General features: G+C 43.4%; 3 protein-coding genes across 5 annotated transcripts; 1 reads left to right on the top strand and 2 right to left on the bottom strand.

The window, feature by feature from the left end:
- The first annotated feature begins 46 nt into the window (after window positions 1–46).
- On the top strand, window positions 47–4,603 carry rcn3 (reticulocalbin 3, EF-hand calcium binding domain). 2 transcript variants are annotated; one of them, XM_027015676.3, is made up of 8 exons: window positions 47–151; window positions 644–854; window positions 976–1,169; window positions 1,493–1,665; window positions 1,843–1,903; window positions 2,005–2,096; window positions 2,314–2,421; window positions 4,464–4,603. In XM_027015676.3, exons 2-8 carry the CDS (start codon window positions 649–651, stop codon window positions 4,569–4,571), a joined length of 942 nt encoding a protein of 313 aa, XP_026871477.2. In that variant the 5' UTR covers window positions 47–151; window positions 644–648; the 3' UTR covers window positions 4,572–4,603. The 2 variants fall into 2 exon arrangements, with proteins under 2 accessions (XP_026871477.2, XP_035385019.1); XM_035529126.2 differs by lacking the exons at window positions 47–151; window positions 4,464–4,603 and adding an exon at window positions 2,608–2,788 and having other exon boundaries at window positions 646–854.
- Window positions 4,604–4,650: 47 nt separating this feature from the next.
- nosip (nitric oxide synthase interacting protein) lies at window positions 4,651–9,465 on the bottom strand. 2 transcript variants are annotated; one of them, XM_027015677.3, is made up of 10 exons: window positions 9,372–9,465; window positions 8,944–9,027; window positions 8,729–8,834; window positions 8,129–8,210; window positions 7,893–8,028; window positions 6,859–7,019; window positions 5,973–6,089; window positions 5,388–5,458; window positions 5,181–5,289; window positions 4,651–5,002 (listed from the first exon to the last, which is right to left on the bottom strand). In XM_027015677.3, the coding sequence occupies exons 2-10, from the start codon at window positions 9,011–9,013 to the stop codon at window positions 4,931–4,933; spliced, it is 924 nt and encodes a 307-aa protein (XP_026871478.2). In that variant the 5' UTR covers window positions 9,014–9,027; window positions 9,372–9,465; the 3' UTR covers window positions 4,651–4,930. The 2 variants fall into 2 exon arrangements, with proteins under 2 accessions (XP_026871478.2, XP_026871479.2); XM_027015678.3 differs by lacking the exon at window positions 9,372–9,465 and adding an exon at window positions 9,330–9,348.
- Window positions 9,466–9,706: 241 nt separating this feature from the next.
- On the bottom strand, window positions 9,707–14,599 carry LOC113580874 (uncharacterized). Its single transcript, XM_027015698.3, has 6 exons — window positions 13,488–14,599; window positions 11,424–11,482; window positions 10,994–11,062; window positions 10,345–10,396; window positions 10,211–10,247; window positions 9,707–10,085 (listed from the first exon to the last, which is right to left on the bottom strand). The coding sequence occupies exons 1-6, from the start codon at window positions 14,026–14,028 to the stop codon at window positions 10,034–10,036; spliced, it is 810 nt and encodes a 269-aa protein (XP_026871499.3). The 5' UTR covers window positions 14,029–14,599; the 3' UTR covers window positions 9,707–10,033.
- Between the last annotated feature and the right edge of the window lie 1,038 nt (window positions 14,600–15,637).

Raw genomic sequence — 15,637 nt, 5'->3', positions numbered from 1 at the left:
TGGTCTCTTTTCCTGTCAGTATACAATATTCGGGCTGACGTATGCGAGTTTGAACCGCCTCACTCTACGTACGATTTAAAGAGGCAGAGTGCCAACGCGACGCGAATCTGCAGAAAAAAATCGAGCAAGACAGTAGAATATCAGGAATTCGGTAAGTTATTTTGTTTTTCCTAAACTGGAAGCTTTGTTTTCCCCATTAAACTGTGTGTAGCTAATGGTTAGGATCGTTTTGATCGGTTTTTTGTTTAGCGTAGGTGTAGATAACGAGTTTGTGGTAACTTTTCTTGCTGTGTGGAGGCGCGTCCTCTATAAAGCATCGTTTTAGGTTAAGAAGTCTTGGTTCGTTCACTTGCATGACCAAACACCAAATGTATGTCTAGGGACTGCAATCTAATATTCTAGAATAAATTCATTTCTCAGCATAGAACTATGTAATTCATCGTAATACATTCACCTTCAGTCTACTGAAGAGAATTATATTCAAAGGACCGCTGGACTGTAGACTTCAGTAATCAATGTTCAACAGTCTGACAATTAAAGATGGGAATCTATGAAAATTAAAAATCATTATCATGTGTTTGTCCTGCACTCCTCTCTCTCTCTCTCTGTCTCTCTCTCTCTGTCTCTCTCTCTCTGTCTCTAGAGAAAATGCAGCTGTTCTTTCTCTGCCTCATTCTGGGGATCACAGTTGCTGTACCTCCTCAGGAGAAACGTGTACACCATCAGCGTGACCTGAGTGACCACGTCCATGACGACGACCACGGTTACCAGTATGACCACGAGGCCTTCTTGGGCAAAGATGAAGCTAAAACCTTTGACCAGCTCACTCCCGAGGAGAGCAAGACCAGACTCGGGTACAGTCTCGCACAACAGCTCACAATAATGTTCATAATTGTAATATAATTTGACTTCAGGAGCTGAAGTCTGTGGCCCTTTGCATTACTGATTCCATGTTGAACGTCACCCACCCTTTAGGAAGATAGTGGATCGCATTGACATGAATAAGGACGGCTACGTTAGCCATGCCGAACTGCACCAATGGATCAAACACAGACAGAGGAGGTACATCGAGGAGAATGTGGACAAGCACTGGAAAGACTATGACCAGAACAAAGATGGAAAGATCGCCTGGACAGAGTACAAGAACACCACCTATGGCTATTACCTGGGTAACTGGACCACTTTAACTAGGTTCTGGAACCTCACTGTATGCTTTTAATCTTGTGTGTCAGAATGCTTTTAATCTTGTGTGTTTAAAGTCAGAATCAGGGGAAGGAAAAAAAACACTAACACTCCTAATTATTTTCCATCTATCCTTCTAGACCAGGGGTGCTGAGCTTAGTCCTTCTACACTTAACAAATTGTATGAAGTGACCATGTCTGAACTGGGACTGTAGGGAATGAATATATATATATAAAATTAGTGAGGGGAGAATGACCTTCATGACCTTTTCAGGGTTTTGCTGATGTTAAACTTTTTTTGTTTCCTTAGATGATGCTTTTGATGACATAGAAAACAAGGAGACCTACAAGGCCATGCTGCGGCGAGACGAGAGGCGATTTAAAGTGGCAGATAAAGATGGAGATGGAATCACCACCAGGGAAGAGTTCACGGCTTTCCTCCACCCTGAGGAGTTTGACTACATGAAGGAGGTTGTGGTGCAGGTGGGCTAGAGAGGGCTGGAGTCAAGAAACGCTTCAGAAGGAGAGAGGGAAAGAACGAGAGAGGGAAAGAGAAATTTAATGCTTAAAAAAAGATGTTTGTATGGTGGAAAAATATTACATGTTTTGAACAAAGAGGAAAGATCATTCATTCATGTCTTCATATCCTTCACTTTACAGGAAACTGTAGAAGATATTGACAAAAATGGTGATGGCAAGGTAAACCTGGAGGAATACATTGGTAAGTTGCTCAGCTATGATATTGCGCACATGCCTCTCAAGTTTCCAAATGAAATGGTTTAACACATTTCTGATTGGCATTCTTATTTTTCTGGCCTACAGGGGACATGTTCACTCCGGAGGCTGGAGAGAATGAGCCCGAGTGGGTCACCACAGAAAGGAAACAGTTTTTGGAAGTCAGGGATATAAACAAGGTTTGCATTGCCAATTGTGCATAGTTTTCCTTTAAACATGCAGTCTGGACACGACCCAACATGGAATGAAGAGGATGTTTCATAAAAGCATCCCTAATGTTAAGATAACAGACAATAAAAGAGACAAGCATTGCTATTGTTCCTTCATTGTTAATTTACTACAGAATCTCCTCTTAATCCCAGACAAGATTAAGCCTTCTTTATCTTGTCTATTTAGGATGGATTTCTTGATGCCAGTGAAGTTGCCCTGTGGATACTGCCAGGAGATGTTGATCATGCTGACAATGAAGCAAGACATCTAATTCACGAGACAGACAAAGATAACGTAAGTAAACGCTATCTGTATAAATGATTTGTGCATTATTGTAATTAAATGCATTTAATTGCCACATTAATTATCAATCAATTGAATCAATCTTCTTTCTCTTTACCCTGCCTCTTCCCTATTTAATGAACATCAATCAATCTTCCCAATGGATCGTCAATTTTCCCAACACAATCATTTAATCAGGATGAAAAAATGACCAAGAAGGAAATTCTGGAAAACTGGAACATGTTTGTCGGAAGCCAGGCCACCAATTATGGAGAAGATCTCACCAAGAAACACGATGAGCTCTGATGCTCTGGTCTCTGGTGTTAACCTATTGTGGGAAGGATCAGTGGGTTCTCATCTAGGTTGATGCTTTTTAGTGGTGAGTGGGAGGGTTTCAAATTATACACCATAAGGAAATTAGGTACTTTTTTTGGGGGGGGGGGGCGATCTAACAGATGGGTGGAATAGTGGAAAATAGTGGAATTCCAGAATAGTGTTATGGGGTCAGGGGTCAAGACCTAATAGTTAAGCATTTGGGTCAGGAAGGCAGTGCTCCCTTTAATTTTCATTTAACTGAGAGTGAATTGTATTTATTTAGTCAAGCACATTTGATCCACAGTAGATATCAGCAGACAGGGCATGTCTACTTAGTTTGCTTACACACACACACACACACACACACATCTGATCAAAAAGTGTTGTGTAGCCAAAGTATGACTGCTAAAAGCTTAGCCATGATTTCTATAACTGTGCTGTACTCTGAGGTTAATGTTTCTAAGAAAGAAAAAAAGCCAACAGACCCAAGTGTGTTGAAATTCACAAAGTGCTTCCTGCCACACATTAGTAATACCATTTCAAGAAAAACCATCCTGAAGAAACATTTTAAGAATTACCATCACAACTACCCTTTTTCAACAGCTATGATACTCCATGACACTTGAACACACTACTCGCTAACTGTAGAGCTGTCTAGTCACTTTTGAGAAGCGTCTCTGTGACTTTGGCGTCCAGGAGTGGAGACCTGGTTGAGGTGCAGGGGCCGCGGTGACACGGCCGTCCACGCCAGGCCGAGCCTTGGCGTTCCTGCTGCGACCCTGGCAGGGATACAAGGGAGGCTGACCTATCGGAGGTCTGCAGGGTCAAAGGTCAATACTCTGAGTACAGTACCCTGCAGCAGGACAAAAGACCTTAAGAGGGCTGTTTTTCCCCTCTAGCACAGTGAGATTTGGACTCGGGTCTTAGAAGTGAATGAAGAAAAGTTAAAAATATGTCTGTTGGCTTTTGGTCCTTGGAACCATTATCCAATCAATTCTGTTGCCACTCTAGAGCAAGTAAAGTACAAATATGTCAGCCACAGTTCTGTAGTGTTGGTCAGCCTTTTTTTTTTTTTTTTCTTAAAAAACACTCCACTCCTGTTGTGTGGTAGCCTGTTTAGTGTGTGTTTGATGACTGAGGGTTTGGAGTTTTCAACCCTGGTCTTATTACAACTGTTATAATAATTTCTAATCATGCAAAGTACAACCGTAGGATTTTGGAAGCCATAAGCAGCAGCCACACTGGACTCTGCATTGGCAGCGAACAGCTGTGAAAGAGGAGCAGATTTCTGAGCTAAAGGTGCTGGTGAGGTCGTGCTAGGACTAATGTTTCAAGCAGGTCCTGAACCAAGTCATAAACACACCCTGGGGACACAGGAGGCACCAGCAGCTACCACGGACAGGGAAGAGGAGGAAAGGAAGGGTTAGGAGAGTGACAGAGGAGGTGAAAAAAGGTGTTTTAACTGTGGTGCAACATTTCTCTGTGAATTCAAAATAAAAGCCATGGTTTTTTTTTTAATCTAGACTTTTATTATATATAAAAAACCTTAATCAGCAAAACCAACACATCCTCTGAAAATCAATTACTTGGCTCCCATTACCTTGCTGGATGTTGTCTAGGAAACCATTGTCTTGAACTTGGCCTCTGCGTTTCTCTGCTGTATCTTTCTACTGCCTTCCCCCTGTGTGCCTGCCCACCCTCGCCAAACTCTCCTCTCTGTCCACTGCTCTCCATCTCAGGATGGCCGCCTCTCCATGACTGAGATCATGGACAAACTGGACGTGGTTAAAGTCAGCACCATCACAGACTATGGGAGCCTTTTACTGGAGAAGCACGATGAGCTTTAACTGCATGAGCCCTTTGAGTCGAAACCTCTCATAATAAAAACAAAAAACAAAACAAAAGGTCTTCAAATGACTGTATAGATGTTTTTTAACTAAACATTTTACTTTGCAAAAAAAGTCAATTTGAGAGCAATTTTACACACAAAAAAAAATCAACTCAAACAACAAAACTAAAGCTCTACATATGCTTGTGTCCATTATTCATGTTTCAGTTTGTGTTTTATACCAAGGTGAAAAAAAAAACCAACGAAAAACACTGATCGCTACTCATGTCTCATCCCAATAACGTGACGACATGGGTTGGAGCGCTTCAGTAGGGCGCCTGAGACAGAGCTCTCCGTGACTGCTGCGCTCATGCTCGCTCACGCCTGCATGACGGGTCGGGCCTCCTTCGCACAAAGGGCCACTCCTGAGCCACAGAAGCCAGTGCCTCCCTGTCACAGTGAAACATGGAGGGAGGGAGGGAGGGAGGGAGGGAGGTGGTGAGTGTGCTCTACAAGTCTGAAAATCTTTGAACCACACAGCCAGAGTGCTCTCTGCAGACATGCAACCCGATCCCTTGCGCGCGAGCACACACACACCCTTGCTCTCTGTAGACACACAAATGCTCACCCTCTGCAGAACTATAATGTCTTTCTCCTTCAGTTTGTGTCCTGACACTGGGTCAGTCATGTCTTTGCGTATCAGTTTCTCCACACACTCTACAGTGACCACTGCTCCTCTGACATAGAGAGACAGAGAGAGAAAGCTTTGAGACTAAAATACACTTCCCAGAATTACTGAAGTCAGGAATAGTTTTCTTCACAACTGTCAACTCACGAGGGTCTGAGCACCGCGCAGGGGACCGAGTTACCCAGGGTATCTTTGGTCACTGCACACACATATCTGTCCTGAAAAACAAACACTGTTGTTAACCACAAGTCTATTCTACAAGTCTGAACATTCACCAAATTGTCAAAATTATTAAAAGCAACACCACCACCAACCCTACCTAAACCATCAAGACTAATAGCCACACAGCAAAGTGTGTGGTCAACAGTATTTTTCGTGACACACAAGGACAGCTTTTTGTGCCTTTATTGGTGTTAAAGGATCAAAGATCAAGTGAGTGAGTGTAGTGTAGTGAGTATGGAACAAGAATTAAGTTTGTGATATTTATATACATCATTACTGCACTACAGAACTCATCACTGGGAACTTTGTATACAGGAACATGAGCAATACCTTTCTACTACCTAATTAAAGTTAAGTATTATTACACTGAACTAAGTTCATTGTCATGCTGGTCATTAGATTGTGATATTATTACTAAATCATTTTGAAATTACAACCAAATGTGAGTGAAATTAAAGTGTGACAGGACAGGTGTGAGGGGGGTGTGTGTCTACAGTGTGGTGGGCCCACCTGGCGTGTGAGGAGGGCCACACGGTCCAGACTGGAGTCCAGTGGGGTGAAGCTAACAGTGATGAGCTCACTCATCTTCAGGGGCTGGCCTGACATCGGGCACAGCACGGTCTTCGACTGAGAAGGTGAGGACGGAGGGAAGGACAGAGGGTGTCTGAGGTGATCGTGCGTTTACTCACTCCCTGAACACTCAGCTGCCCCAGGGCTGATTTATGTTCGCTGCATGCCACGCGGCACAAGACACTGCCGCTCAAACCTTGACCTACTTCCATGACAGACCGTGAGACCTCGATTGTGCTGAAAGTCTGACCATACCATAAAGATTTTCTGGTGATAAACTGATGCTGCTATGAAATTATGGCATTCTGATTTTGACATCCATCTAACAAGTTTTATAAAAAAAACAAAACAAAAAAAAACAAAAAACAGACACCCGCAACCAAGCCCTCAAATGTTCTGCCGTGCTAGAAGACCTGCTGCAGAGGCTGTGGAGCACGACACGTTTCACATTTACACACAGTAGAGTTGAACTGATGACTAAAAAATTCTTTCACAATTTTCTGTCACGATAACTACACAGTGTAAAGCTGGCTTAAGGCACCTGGACTTACAGGTCAACCACACACCATCATTTGCACATCGTTAGGGGTGCTGGCAAAGAGGTAAGAAGAGAAGGAAGAGGGCACAGTGACCAGAGTAGATAAGCTCGCTGGCTGGGCCAAAGGGCACAACAAGGCGAGAGTAAAAAAAACAAGGCCGACAGTAGCACACACAGACGCAAACACACTGAGGTCACAATAACCTGCCAAAGCAGCAGAGGTTAGTAGCAGCAGGTTCTTTTCATGTGAAACACATGAAGGTGGCGTGACGGTGGAAGGAAGCTCACAGGTTTCTTTAGGAGGGTGGGCTTAGCTTCTGGTGTCAGGCTTGGGATCCAGAAGCTGGGGAGGCTGGAGGAGGAGGTGGAGGAGCTGAAGGAGCTGGACTCCCCCGTCGCAGAGGCTGAGCTGGAGGAGGCGGCAGAGGCAACGGAGCCACTCGGCGATACTAAAGACGTAAAACGAGCATCAGCTTTTAGTCATGGCTAAAACCACTCACTCCATTTAAATAGTGAGAAAAGTCATCAAACAGCATGTTGGGATTTGTGGGTAATCAGGTTATCCACACTGTACACATTCTTTAAAATAGGAATCACAAAGTGAACCCTATGACTCCGAGAAGTGTAGATACTCCACCTGGAGTATAATGAGTGAACTTTTCTGAACAAACAAAAGGAATTTCAGGTTAAGCAGGGGTTTTTTGGCTCCAGTCCTGGTGTCTCACTTCCTCGCATGGTTCCAAGATTTCCCTGTATGTGTCCCTGCTGTAGCATTCCTGAGCCAGCTCATCGGTTTATACCCAAACCTTTTAGGAGCTGGATCAGGTGTGTCATGAACGGGCAAAATGTAAGTCTCGGCAGGTCCTTGCAGAGCGATCGTGGAAAGCCCTGTGCTGGTCGGGTTAGGGCTGTTAACACTTTACCATCACAATATTTGATGCAGGCAAAGAGTGTTACTGAAGTGTTATTAGTGTAAACAAAAACAGCAACACCAGAATACTACTGCAAACAACTGTCACCCCTGTAGCCCAAAGAAAATGTCAGACATGCTCAATAACTTATTTTTATGGTAAATTGTTGTCATTTTAAGTCAGTTGTCACGTAACCATTAAATTGAACAAAAATGAAATCAAATAAAACATCACAGAATTATCAGGTGTTGGGCATAACCTTGTCAGATATTTTCTAATTAATGGCTTTAACATTTTATCTCAGGCACATGCCTATTTATGATGCAGACTAAGAGATGTTCATTCAAAGAATGTGTGCATATATGTGTATAAGGTTACGTAATCAAGGGAACTCATTAGATTCTCCTGTACCTGTGATGAAGGGGTTGATGGGCTTGGAAACAATGCTTCCCTCTCTCTTCTTAAACTTCTCGACTTTCTCTCTCTCCTCTGAACAAGACTCCAGCCGGTCCTCACTCTTAAGGGCACGTTTCTGCTTCTCGTATGCCTGTACGAGTCAGAACGTGCGCACGCAACATAAACGACATCACAACACAAGCAGTGGTGGAACAAGGAAGAGCGTCAGCGCGAGCACAGCTAGTACAAACCTTCATCTTCTTTGCAATATCAGTTTTCTGGTGGAGGATGTACTCCAGTATGGCTTCTCTTTCATACAGGTACCCATCTTCACTGAAAAACAAACGCACACAAATAAAGGTTTAGTGCCCGTTTACAGATCTGCCAGTGTCAGTGGACACAATGAGCACCACACACACAGATTTTCAGTACCTATGACCTCAACCACCCTAATTAAATCCAGAAAACTGCGTGTGATAACACAGCAGATGTGACTGCTTAGTAAGCGTGCCTTCCATCCCTCGTGATACTCCATATTTTCATCGTTCTCACACAGTATTTTTCTGGAATCCAAAATTAGGCCATTATATCACTTTTTTCCTTTACATGAGCACAGCATGGTATAGAAAAAAACAACAACTGCAAGGACGTTCAATGCCAAATCTATTTTGTAATTTCTTACACTCAAAATATCACAAAATGCTGCAGTCAAAGTCTCCATTAGAGTTTTGAAACACTGACACATTTTTTTCTACCTCCCAAGACTTGAATGTATGAGAGGTCACAGCCTCGGCAAGCGTGAAAACGGTGCATCAAGCGAAATTTGTGCAAATGCACTGAAAGGTACCTACGTTACCACAGGATCTCTGCACGGCTGCAAGGACAGACAGCAGCAATCAAAATCCTTGATAGCGTCCTTCCCCAGACGGACACTCTGCGTTCCGTATCCCGAAGCGGCTTTTCAAAAAATAAAATAAATAAATATATATATAATGTTAAAAAAGAGAACAATTTCGGTTATTAAAGGAGAAAAACGACTAAACAGCCAGCTAGCGGATAAGCCAACCTGTGTCCTTCTTCTTTTCGTGATAGGTGTACACTGCTCCAGCCGTGCAGTTCTTCCCGTGGCGCGTCATTTTTGCTCACTTCGCTTTTGATAGGTTAGCAGAAAGAAAATGATTAGATACGTTTTACTTGCGGTCAATACAACACTTAAAAACGCACTCGAACAAAACAACACTTCGCAAGAACTGATTTGCTTGAAGCAAATTAGCTAGCGAGCTAGCCTAGCCTAAGCTAACGTTGACTCGCGAGCTAAGCGACCCTGGCTAAGTTCACTTTGTTGGTGAACTGTATCAATAGTTTTATCTTCAGGGATTTTTAAAGAATTATACAAATATTACAGACTACGTGATAGATTAATAAAATGTGGCTTTTAAAATAAATTCGCACAATGAAATAAAACCTGCTGCATCTTCTGAACTGCTTATTTACCTTACTGTGAACTTCCTCTTCGTCATTAAATGTCGAGTTGTCAAAATAAAAGCAACATAAAATAAATTTAACATTATTTAAAATAAATCTTATTTATAAAATGGGTGGAATATGTACTTGCCTTAACTAGGATGGCTGTCTAGTCCGATTGGCTTTCTAACGACAGCATTTAAAGCATAGCTGTAGCGATTTAACAATAGCTAGAATAAATTAAACATAGTTTATGCATTCTGCTATTACTGCTTTCTGAAGTGTTACATGAGCTTCTTTTGTATTTTAAGTGTTTGCGTTTGTGTTCGCTTATATGGGAACAATAATACAAATAATACCAATAATAATGTGACAAACAAATACCCACAATTTTATTTAAATACCATCCAGTTGTGTCAAAATAGCTCGTGCTTGTTCAGTGACAGTTCTTATATTTACTGTTACTTACACAGTAAACCGGTTGACAAAACCGTATAGGTTTATTTATACATTCTTTGATTCAATGTTCCATATATTTAGTGCTTTTATGAAACATGTCAGATTTAAAAAGGTGGTAGAGAAATAACTTATTAAGACTCAAGACAGCAATAATGCAGACTCAAGCTTTTAAATGCCCCTCCTCAACCCTGACTGCAGCTCATTCAAATGGCCACACGGTGGCAATCGAAGACTTAGTTCTTGTCATCATCATCGTCATCATTGTCAAGAATGTCTGCAACCGTCCTGAAAAGCGCATAGAGATTGTGTGTATTACAACATCGTAACAACATTTGTGATATTCATAGCATATTATGGTTACATGATCATTGGACTAAAACGAATGATATACAATATTATGTGTGACTTACTTATAGATCGATCCTGTGACTGAGTCCACAAAACCACCTGGAACAATCAATTAATCAGGCAATCAATCAGCAATCAATTAATCCAACTTTATGATTTATCAATTTTCAAAAATAATGAGCAGTAACTCTCCTACCTGGCTGGCACACAGTGTTACACACAGGGCAGACAGGACACATATTGCAGGCCTGAGAAGAGATGGAAGATTTAGCCATTTTCAGAACATGTTCCAGCAAAGGGTATGTGAAGACTGTATGCAGATAGGAGTGCATTTGTTCATAGAAAGGGCTTTTGGAACATTTCTTAAACCTAATGAAGATAATCTCTTGTGTAATACCGTGTTATGATGTAATCTTGGGCCTAAACCAAGTTTTAATCTGCATAATTGTCATTTAAGATCCTGCCTGTTGCTGTGTAAGACAAAGTGGCCACAAGCATCTCCACGGTGTTTATGCTATGACCAGGAGCTCCGTGCATCTCTCAGCATTGGCACAGCTGAGGCACGTATGGCGTTTCTCAGCCTTGCCCTACTGGAGTGTCACGCTCCACCAGTACGGCCATGGATAGACCAGTGGCAGAGCAGGGAGACATCTAAGGTTTCTGTCTGATTGACACTGCCAGTCAGTACCACAAAACATTTTGGTGGTTTGACATTTTAGATTTATGGGCAGGATGTGCAAGATTGATTCTGTACTGGGATGTGTGTGTGCGTAATTTAGGATGGTGGGATTATTACACTGTGTGTGTGTGTGTGTGTGTGTGTGTGTCTGTGTGTGTGTCCTCACCTCACAGAATCCACAATATTCTGCCTTATCTCCCTTTTTACATGGGCACTTGTCACAGCTGTCGCAGTGCTGGGGGAGAGATACAGGAATGATGAATGAACCCAACTCAAAATTCACAAAACATGTGCTCTCTAATTCAAAAACATCCAATGCCAGCAAGGCAGTGAGGGGAACAAAGTGGTTCCCCTTGGAAAACACAATCCACTTCTGAGATGTTCTATGCGAGTTACGTGTCCTATTCAAATCCATTGTAATGTTACAGAGAACATGTGAAAACAATGATTTAAGCCATTTCTGCATTAGCCAGCAGTGCCATATAGAGGTCAAGGCTGTGACTTTGAAGCCTTCTGTGAGCAGTATTAAAGACAACAGAGTGTGACGTGACTGACACTGGGGAGATGCTCCTCTGGAAGACCCCTGGGGCTCATACCTCACAGTGGGCACAGAACTTGCAGACGGAACCCACATGGTACTCATCTTCCTCGTCATCTGTAAGAAATGTTGTCAGTTCTTGCCATAAATATTTCCCTCTACTGTTCCTGGATACAAGTTTGTGTCTGAACATTTATGTGTTTGTCTCATCCATGTGGAGTAAAAATGCTGGCAAAATGTTTGCATAACGATTCAGCAAACATTCATATGTTGTTGGATTAAGTGTCCCTGTCTCTCACTCTATCTCTCCTCTTTTTCTCTTTCTCTCACACACGTGTTGTTGTTTTTTTATTAAGTCACATCCATCACAGCTATTGCCTGTGCTAAACTGCTGCATAGCTACCGTCTCTCCGCTCTAGTCTCTAACGACTAGCACTCTTTCTTTTCTAGTGTGCTTTTCCTCTTCTCCTAACGCAGCGGGAAGGCAACACAGGGCACACCATGGCGATCATTTGATTTATTACATCGTTTCAAAGTGGGGTTTAAAAGGTATGCTGCGTGGTACGGCACACTACTGTGTTGAAATCACACCAGGTATTACAGTCAACAGAAAATGGAAAAACAAACGTTACAAAAAAATTAATTTAAAAAGATAAACAACAGAGAAAAGAAGAAAGTGCCAGTTGCACCGTTGCATGTGAAACCGTCAATAACAGTCATCTCCTAACAATTGCTGTGTTTCCTGTTCCCTTTCATACGTCTCGGGGAGTGCAGAATTGAGCTGAATTCACATTCTCTCTCTTTTGCTACCTCTCTGCTGGTACGTACATGACTGCAGTGTGATGATCTACTGCTGCTTACACACGGTGTCCCCAGACTAAAATGAACCAGACGTCATACAGTGTTTGCAGAGTTCTTAGATGTGGGACTGAAGCATAACAATTAACATATTCTCACACCAATTAATCAATTAATAAGCCATTAATATATTAAATATGAAAAATTAAAACATCAAATTCCAATAAATTACAGCATATGCATTTAAAGATAACCTTTACACAGAGACTCAAGAAATGGTTTTGTTGGCTAATACTTGAAGAATGAGAGTAAGCTTTTAGTTTGCAAACATGTTTCAGATGCAAAAAAAAGAAAAGAAAAAACAAACAAACTAGAGGTTAGCATGAAACAGGGTATGTAAATATGACAAAAGCCTATATGGTATATAAATATGGCTTAAAAACACACAGAAGTTACAAAAAAAAACAGGGTAGTACACATTACATTTGCTTTGGCGCTATATGACAGACAATTATGGTGGCTCTCTACAGAGAAAGAATGAGATGTGAGAGATGTAGCGAAAGAGAGAGAAACTTGAATCAATCCAACCAATCAGTCTCTTATCTGGGTCTGCCCAAAACTATCCAGCCTCCTCCTGTCTCTCTCTCTCTATCAGCCCCCACTATACTCTGTTCTTGATTTTGTCCTTCTCTCTGGTGTCCTAGTCCATATCCCCTGCTAACATCTCCCTCTCTCTCCTTCTTTCTCTGTAGTTTCACATGGAGACACAATAAATCCAAATTCAAACGGGAAGGGTCGAGGGAAGAAGGGACCCCACTCTTTCAAACGAGACACAAATCAAAAAATGATCTGATCTATTGGGGCAGCGTGAGGCGTGGGCTCACACCGCTGGCGCTGGGTTTGGTTTTTGTTCTTTTAAGTCCTCAGTTCATAAGTACTGCACTGTACTGCACTTCAGGACTTGACACAGTCCGCCTTCACAGGGCCCACAGAACTCATAGCTCTATTTAAGCAGGGAAGAGAAGACAGAGAGAATCAGAGACAGCCAGGTTGATGGAAAGCTAGAGAGGGGAGGAGGGACTTCGACAGAGCTCTGAGTGATCTGATTGGATATTAAAACTGTCTGACCGGGCTAGATCTATGACTGGTGGGAAACAATATGCCAGCTAGAGCTAGGGAGTGGCCAGATGCTCACTGGCTCCTCCCCTCTCTTACCCCGAATAGGTGAAGAACATCGACGGAGGAGTAAGAGGGGCTCGAAAAACTAAGAAATATGGGGGATACATAGCAAACATTAAGGTAACGTGTGAGTGAGACTACGTACCTTCGTGGTCATCATCATCGTCATCATCGTCGTCATCGTCATCGTCGTCGTCATCATCATCATCATCATCATCATCATCGTCATCATCATCATCATCGTCATCGTCATCATCGTCGTCGTCATCGTCATCGTCATCGTCGTCATCATCATCGTCATCATCATCATCATCATCATCGTCATCGTCATCGTCATCATCATCGTCATCGTCATCATCGTCATCGTCATCGTCGTCATCATCGTCATCATCATCGTCATCGTCATCATCGTCATCATCGTCATCGTCATCATCGTCATCGTCATCATCGTCGTCATCGTCATCATCGTCGTCGTCGTCGTCATCGTCGTCGTCGTCATCGTCGTCATCGTCGTCATCGTCGTCATCGTCGTCGTCGTCATCGTTGTCGTGGTCTGCCATCAGCCCCTCCTCATGGACATGAGGTATCTCCTGGGCTTTGACGGCAGCGGAGGGAGCCAGGGGCGTCTGGAAGCTGCAGAGCAGGACCAGCAGCAGCCCCAGGAGCCAGCTCTTCAGGGTAGCCATGACTGTACGGCGCGGTGGAGCAGACCCACACACACAGATCTCACGCTCCTCTACAGTGCAGTGCTCCTGTACAAGGACCTCACAACTCAAAAGCACTCAACCAACACCTTGTGGCCTCCTCAGTATGTCCACCACTCACCCAGTAACATGCACTCGCGCTCACACGCACGGCGAGGTAGCACAGGTGACCAAATCAAAGCCTGGAGGTACAAAGTATTCCAATTGTCCAAATCCACACGCTTGTTCCCAATGCTAGACGATCCCCTGGGATTCAGGTGTCCCCTCTAGCTTCTGAAAATGTACCACGCGTAGGTGGTTTACAAAACACGGAAAAAGAGAAGCACGATGATGACGAGCCCACTCTGTGGTGATTAAGCGTGTCGAGACAGAAGGAGCAGTGGGGCAGGCTAGGCGGCAACTGCAACACAGACCTCACTAACAGTGCGCAGAGGAACAGAGAGACAAGCTTGGGGGTAAGACGAGATGGGGGCGGGGGTCAGGAGACATGAGTGACAGGGCCAAGTGCTGGTCGACCGGGGCCACAACTACAGTCCGTACACTTAAGAGAGAGGGCGAGAGATGCAGGGTGGCATATATTGCTCGCTTTCCTGCCGTCATCAAATGTTGGGGTTTAACTTTAGAGAAGGCAGTGGCTAAGGGGCTAAGGAGAGGATGACCATATATCGTGAGCATGTGGGTGGAGGAAAAGAGTGTGAGTGAGAAAGGGAGGGAGAGCATATCTGGTCTATATCAAGAGGATGAGTTGTGAGAGAGGATCATTTAATAAGTCCATATGTGAGATGTAGTGATTAGCATATAGGGTTGTCTGCAGAAGAACGCACTCACACACACGCACGATCACGTTCGTGTACTTTTGAACACGCGCGTGCACACTCACAGATGTACAGCTGTGTGACTTTGCCTGGGTTGCATTGCATACCGTGGTGTTCTCTCTGATGGAACTCATGAGAGTCAATTTATAAGTTAATGATTAGACCCTTGCTGAACTTAAATCAGGTGGGTGGGCAAAGTGAAAGCACTAAAGTGCAGTATCCAGGCCTTCTGGAACTAAACTGCAGTATCCAGGCCTTCCGGAGCTAAACTGCAGTATCCAGGCCTTCTCGAGCTAAACTGCAGTATCCAGGCCCTCCGGAGCTGGGTGGGAACAACCCTGATGCATGACTGTTGCATAGTGTTAACTGATCAAAGGAAATGACTCACTTAACCCATGTTCTGATCATCTCAACGGTAGGATGTTCATTCATACATTAGAGACCCATCTACCTAAATGGTCCAACAGAATAATGAGCCAGCACATTCAATAATACACACAAACACACACACGCACGCACGCACACAGGGGTGGATCAGAATTCTACTTTCATACTTTGTGGCCACGGTAGCTCCACAGCGAATGTAACTGTCCCAGTGCCTTCTTACCACACAGTCTGTCTAACGTGTCCTTAAAATAGTGTGCTGAGGGCAGGGTGGGGGAATAGCTTCCTCTATTTAAAACCCAGCACTACCATCGTCAGGGTAATGTGACCTTCTCTGGCGCAGCGCACCACTGACACCCAGCCACACTCCCTCAGCTACCCCCACAGCCCAG

The sequence above is a fragment of the Electrophorus electricus genome, chromosome 3, assembly GCF_041902795.1.
Source record: "Electrophorus electricus isolate QZ-2024a chromosome 3, ASM4190279v1, whole genome shotgun sequence".
Taxonomy (NCBI): domain Eukaryota; kingdom Metazoa; phylum Chordata; class Actinopteri; order Gymnotiformes; family Gymnotidae; genus Electrophorus; species Electrophorus electricus.
The sequence above is the reverse complement of the archived record's forward strand: the minus strand, read 5'-3'. Positions and strand labels throughout refer to the sequence as shown.

Coding starts and splice junctions, on each gene's coding strand:
- LOC113580874 (XM_027015698.3), bottom strand. CDS start 14,028: ATGGCTACCCTGAAGAGCTGGCTCCTGGGGCTGCTGCTGGTCCTGCTC. Junction 11,483..13,487: donor CGATGATGATGACCACGAAG/GTACGTAGTCTC, acceptor CATTTCTTACAG/ATGACGAGGAAGATGAGTAC. Junction 10,248..10,344: donor TAACACTGTGTGCCAGCCAG/GTAGGAGAGTTA, acceptor TGATTGTTCCAG/GTGGTTTTGTGGACTCAGTC.
- nosip (XM_027015677.3), bottom strand. CDS start 9,013: ATGACGCGCCACGGGAAGAACTGCACGGCTGGAGCAGTGTACACCTAT. Junction 5,459..5,972: donor TGGCCCTCCTCACACGCCAG/GTGGGCCCACCA, acceptor TTTGTTTTTCAG/GACAGATATGTGTGTGCAGT. Junction 5,003..5,180: donor ACATTATAGTTCTGCAGAGG/GTGAGCATTTGT, acceptor TCACTGTGACAG/GGAGGCACTGGCTTCTGTGG.
- rcn3 (XM_027015676.3), top strand. CDS start 649: ATGCAGCTGTTCTTTCTCTGCCTCATTCTGGGGATCACAGTTGCTGTA. Junction 855..975: donor GAGAGCAAGACCAGACTCGG/GTACAGTCTCGC, acceptor CCCACCCTTTAG/GAAGATAGTGGATCGCATTG. Junction 1,170..1,492: donor CACCTATGGCTATTACCTGG/GTAACTGGACCA, acceptor TTGTTTCCTTAG/ATGATGCTTTTGATGACATA.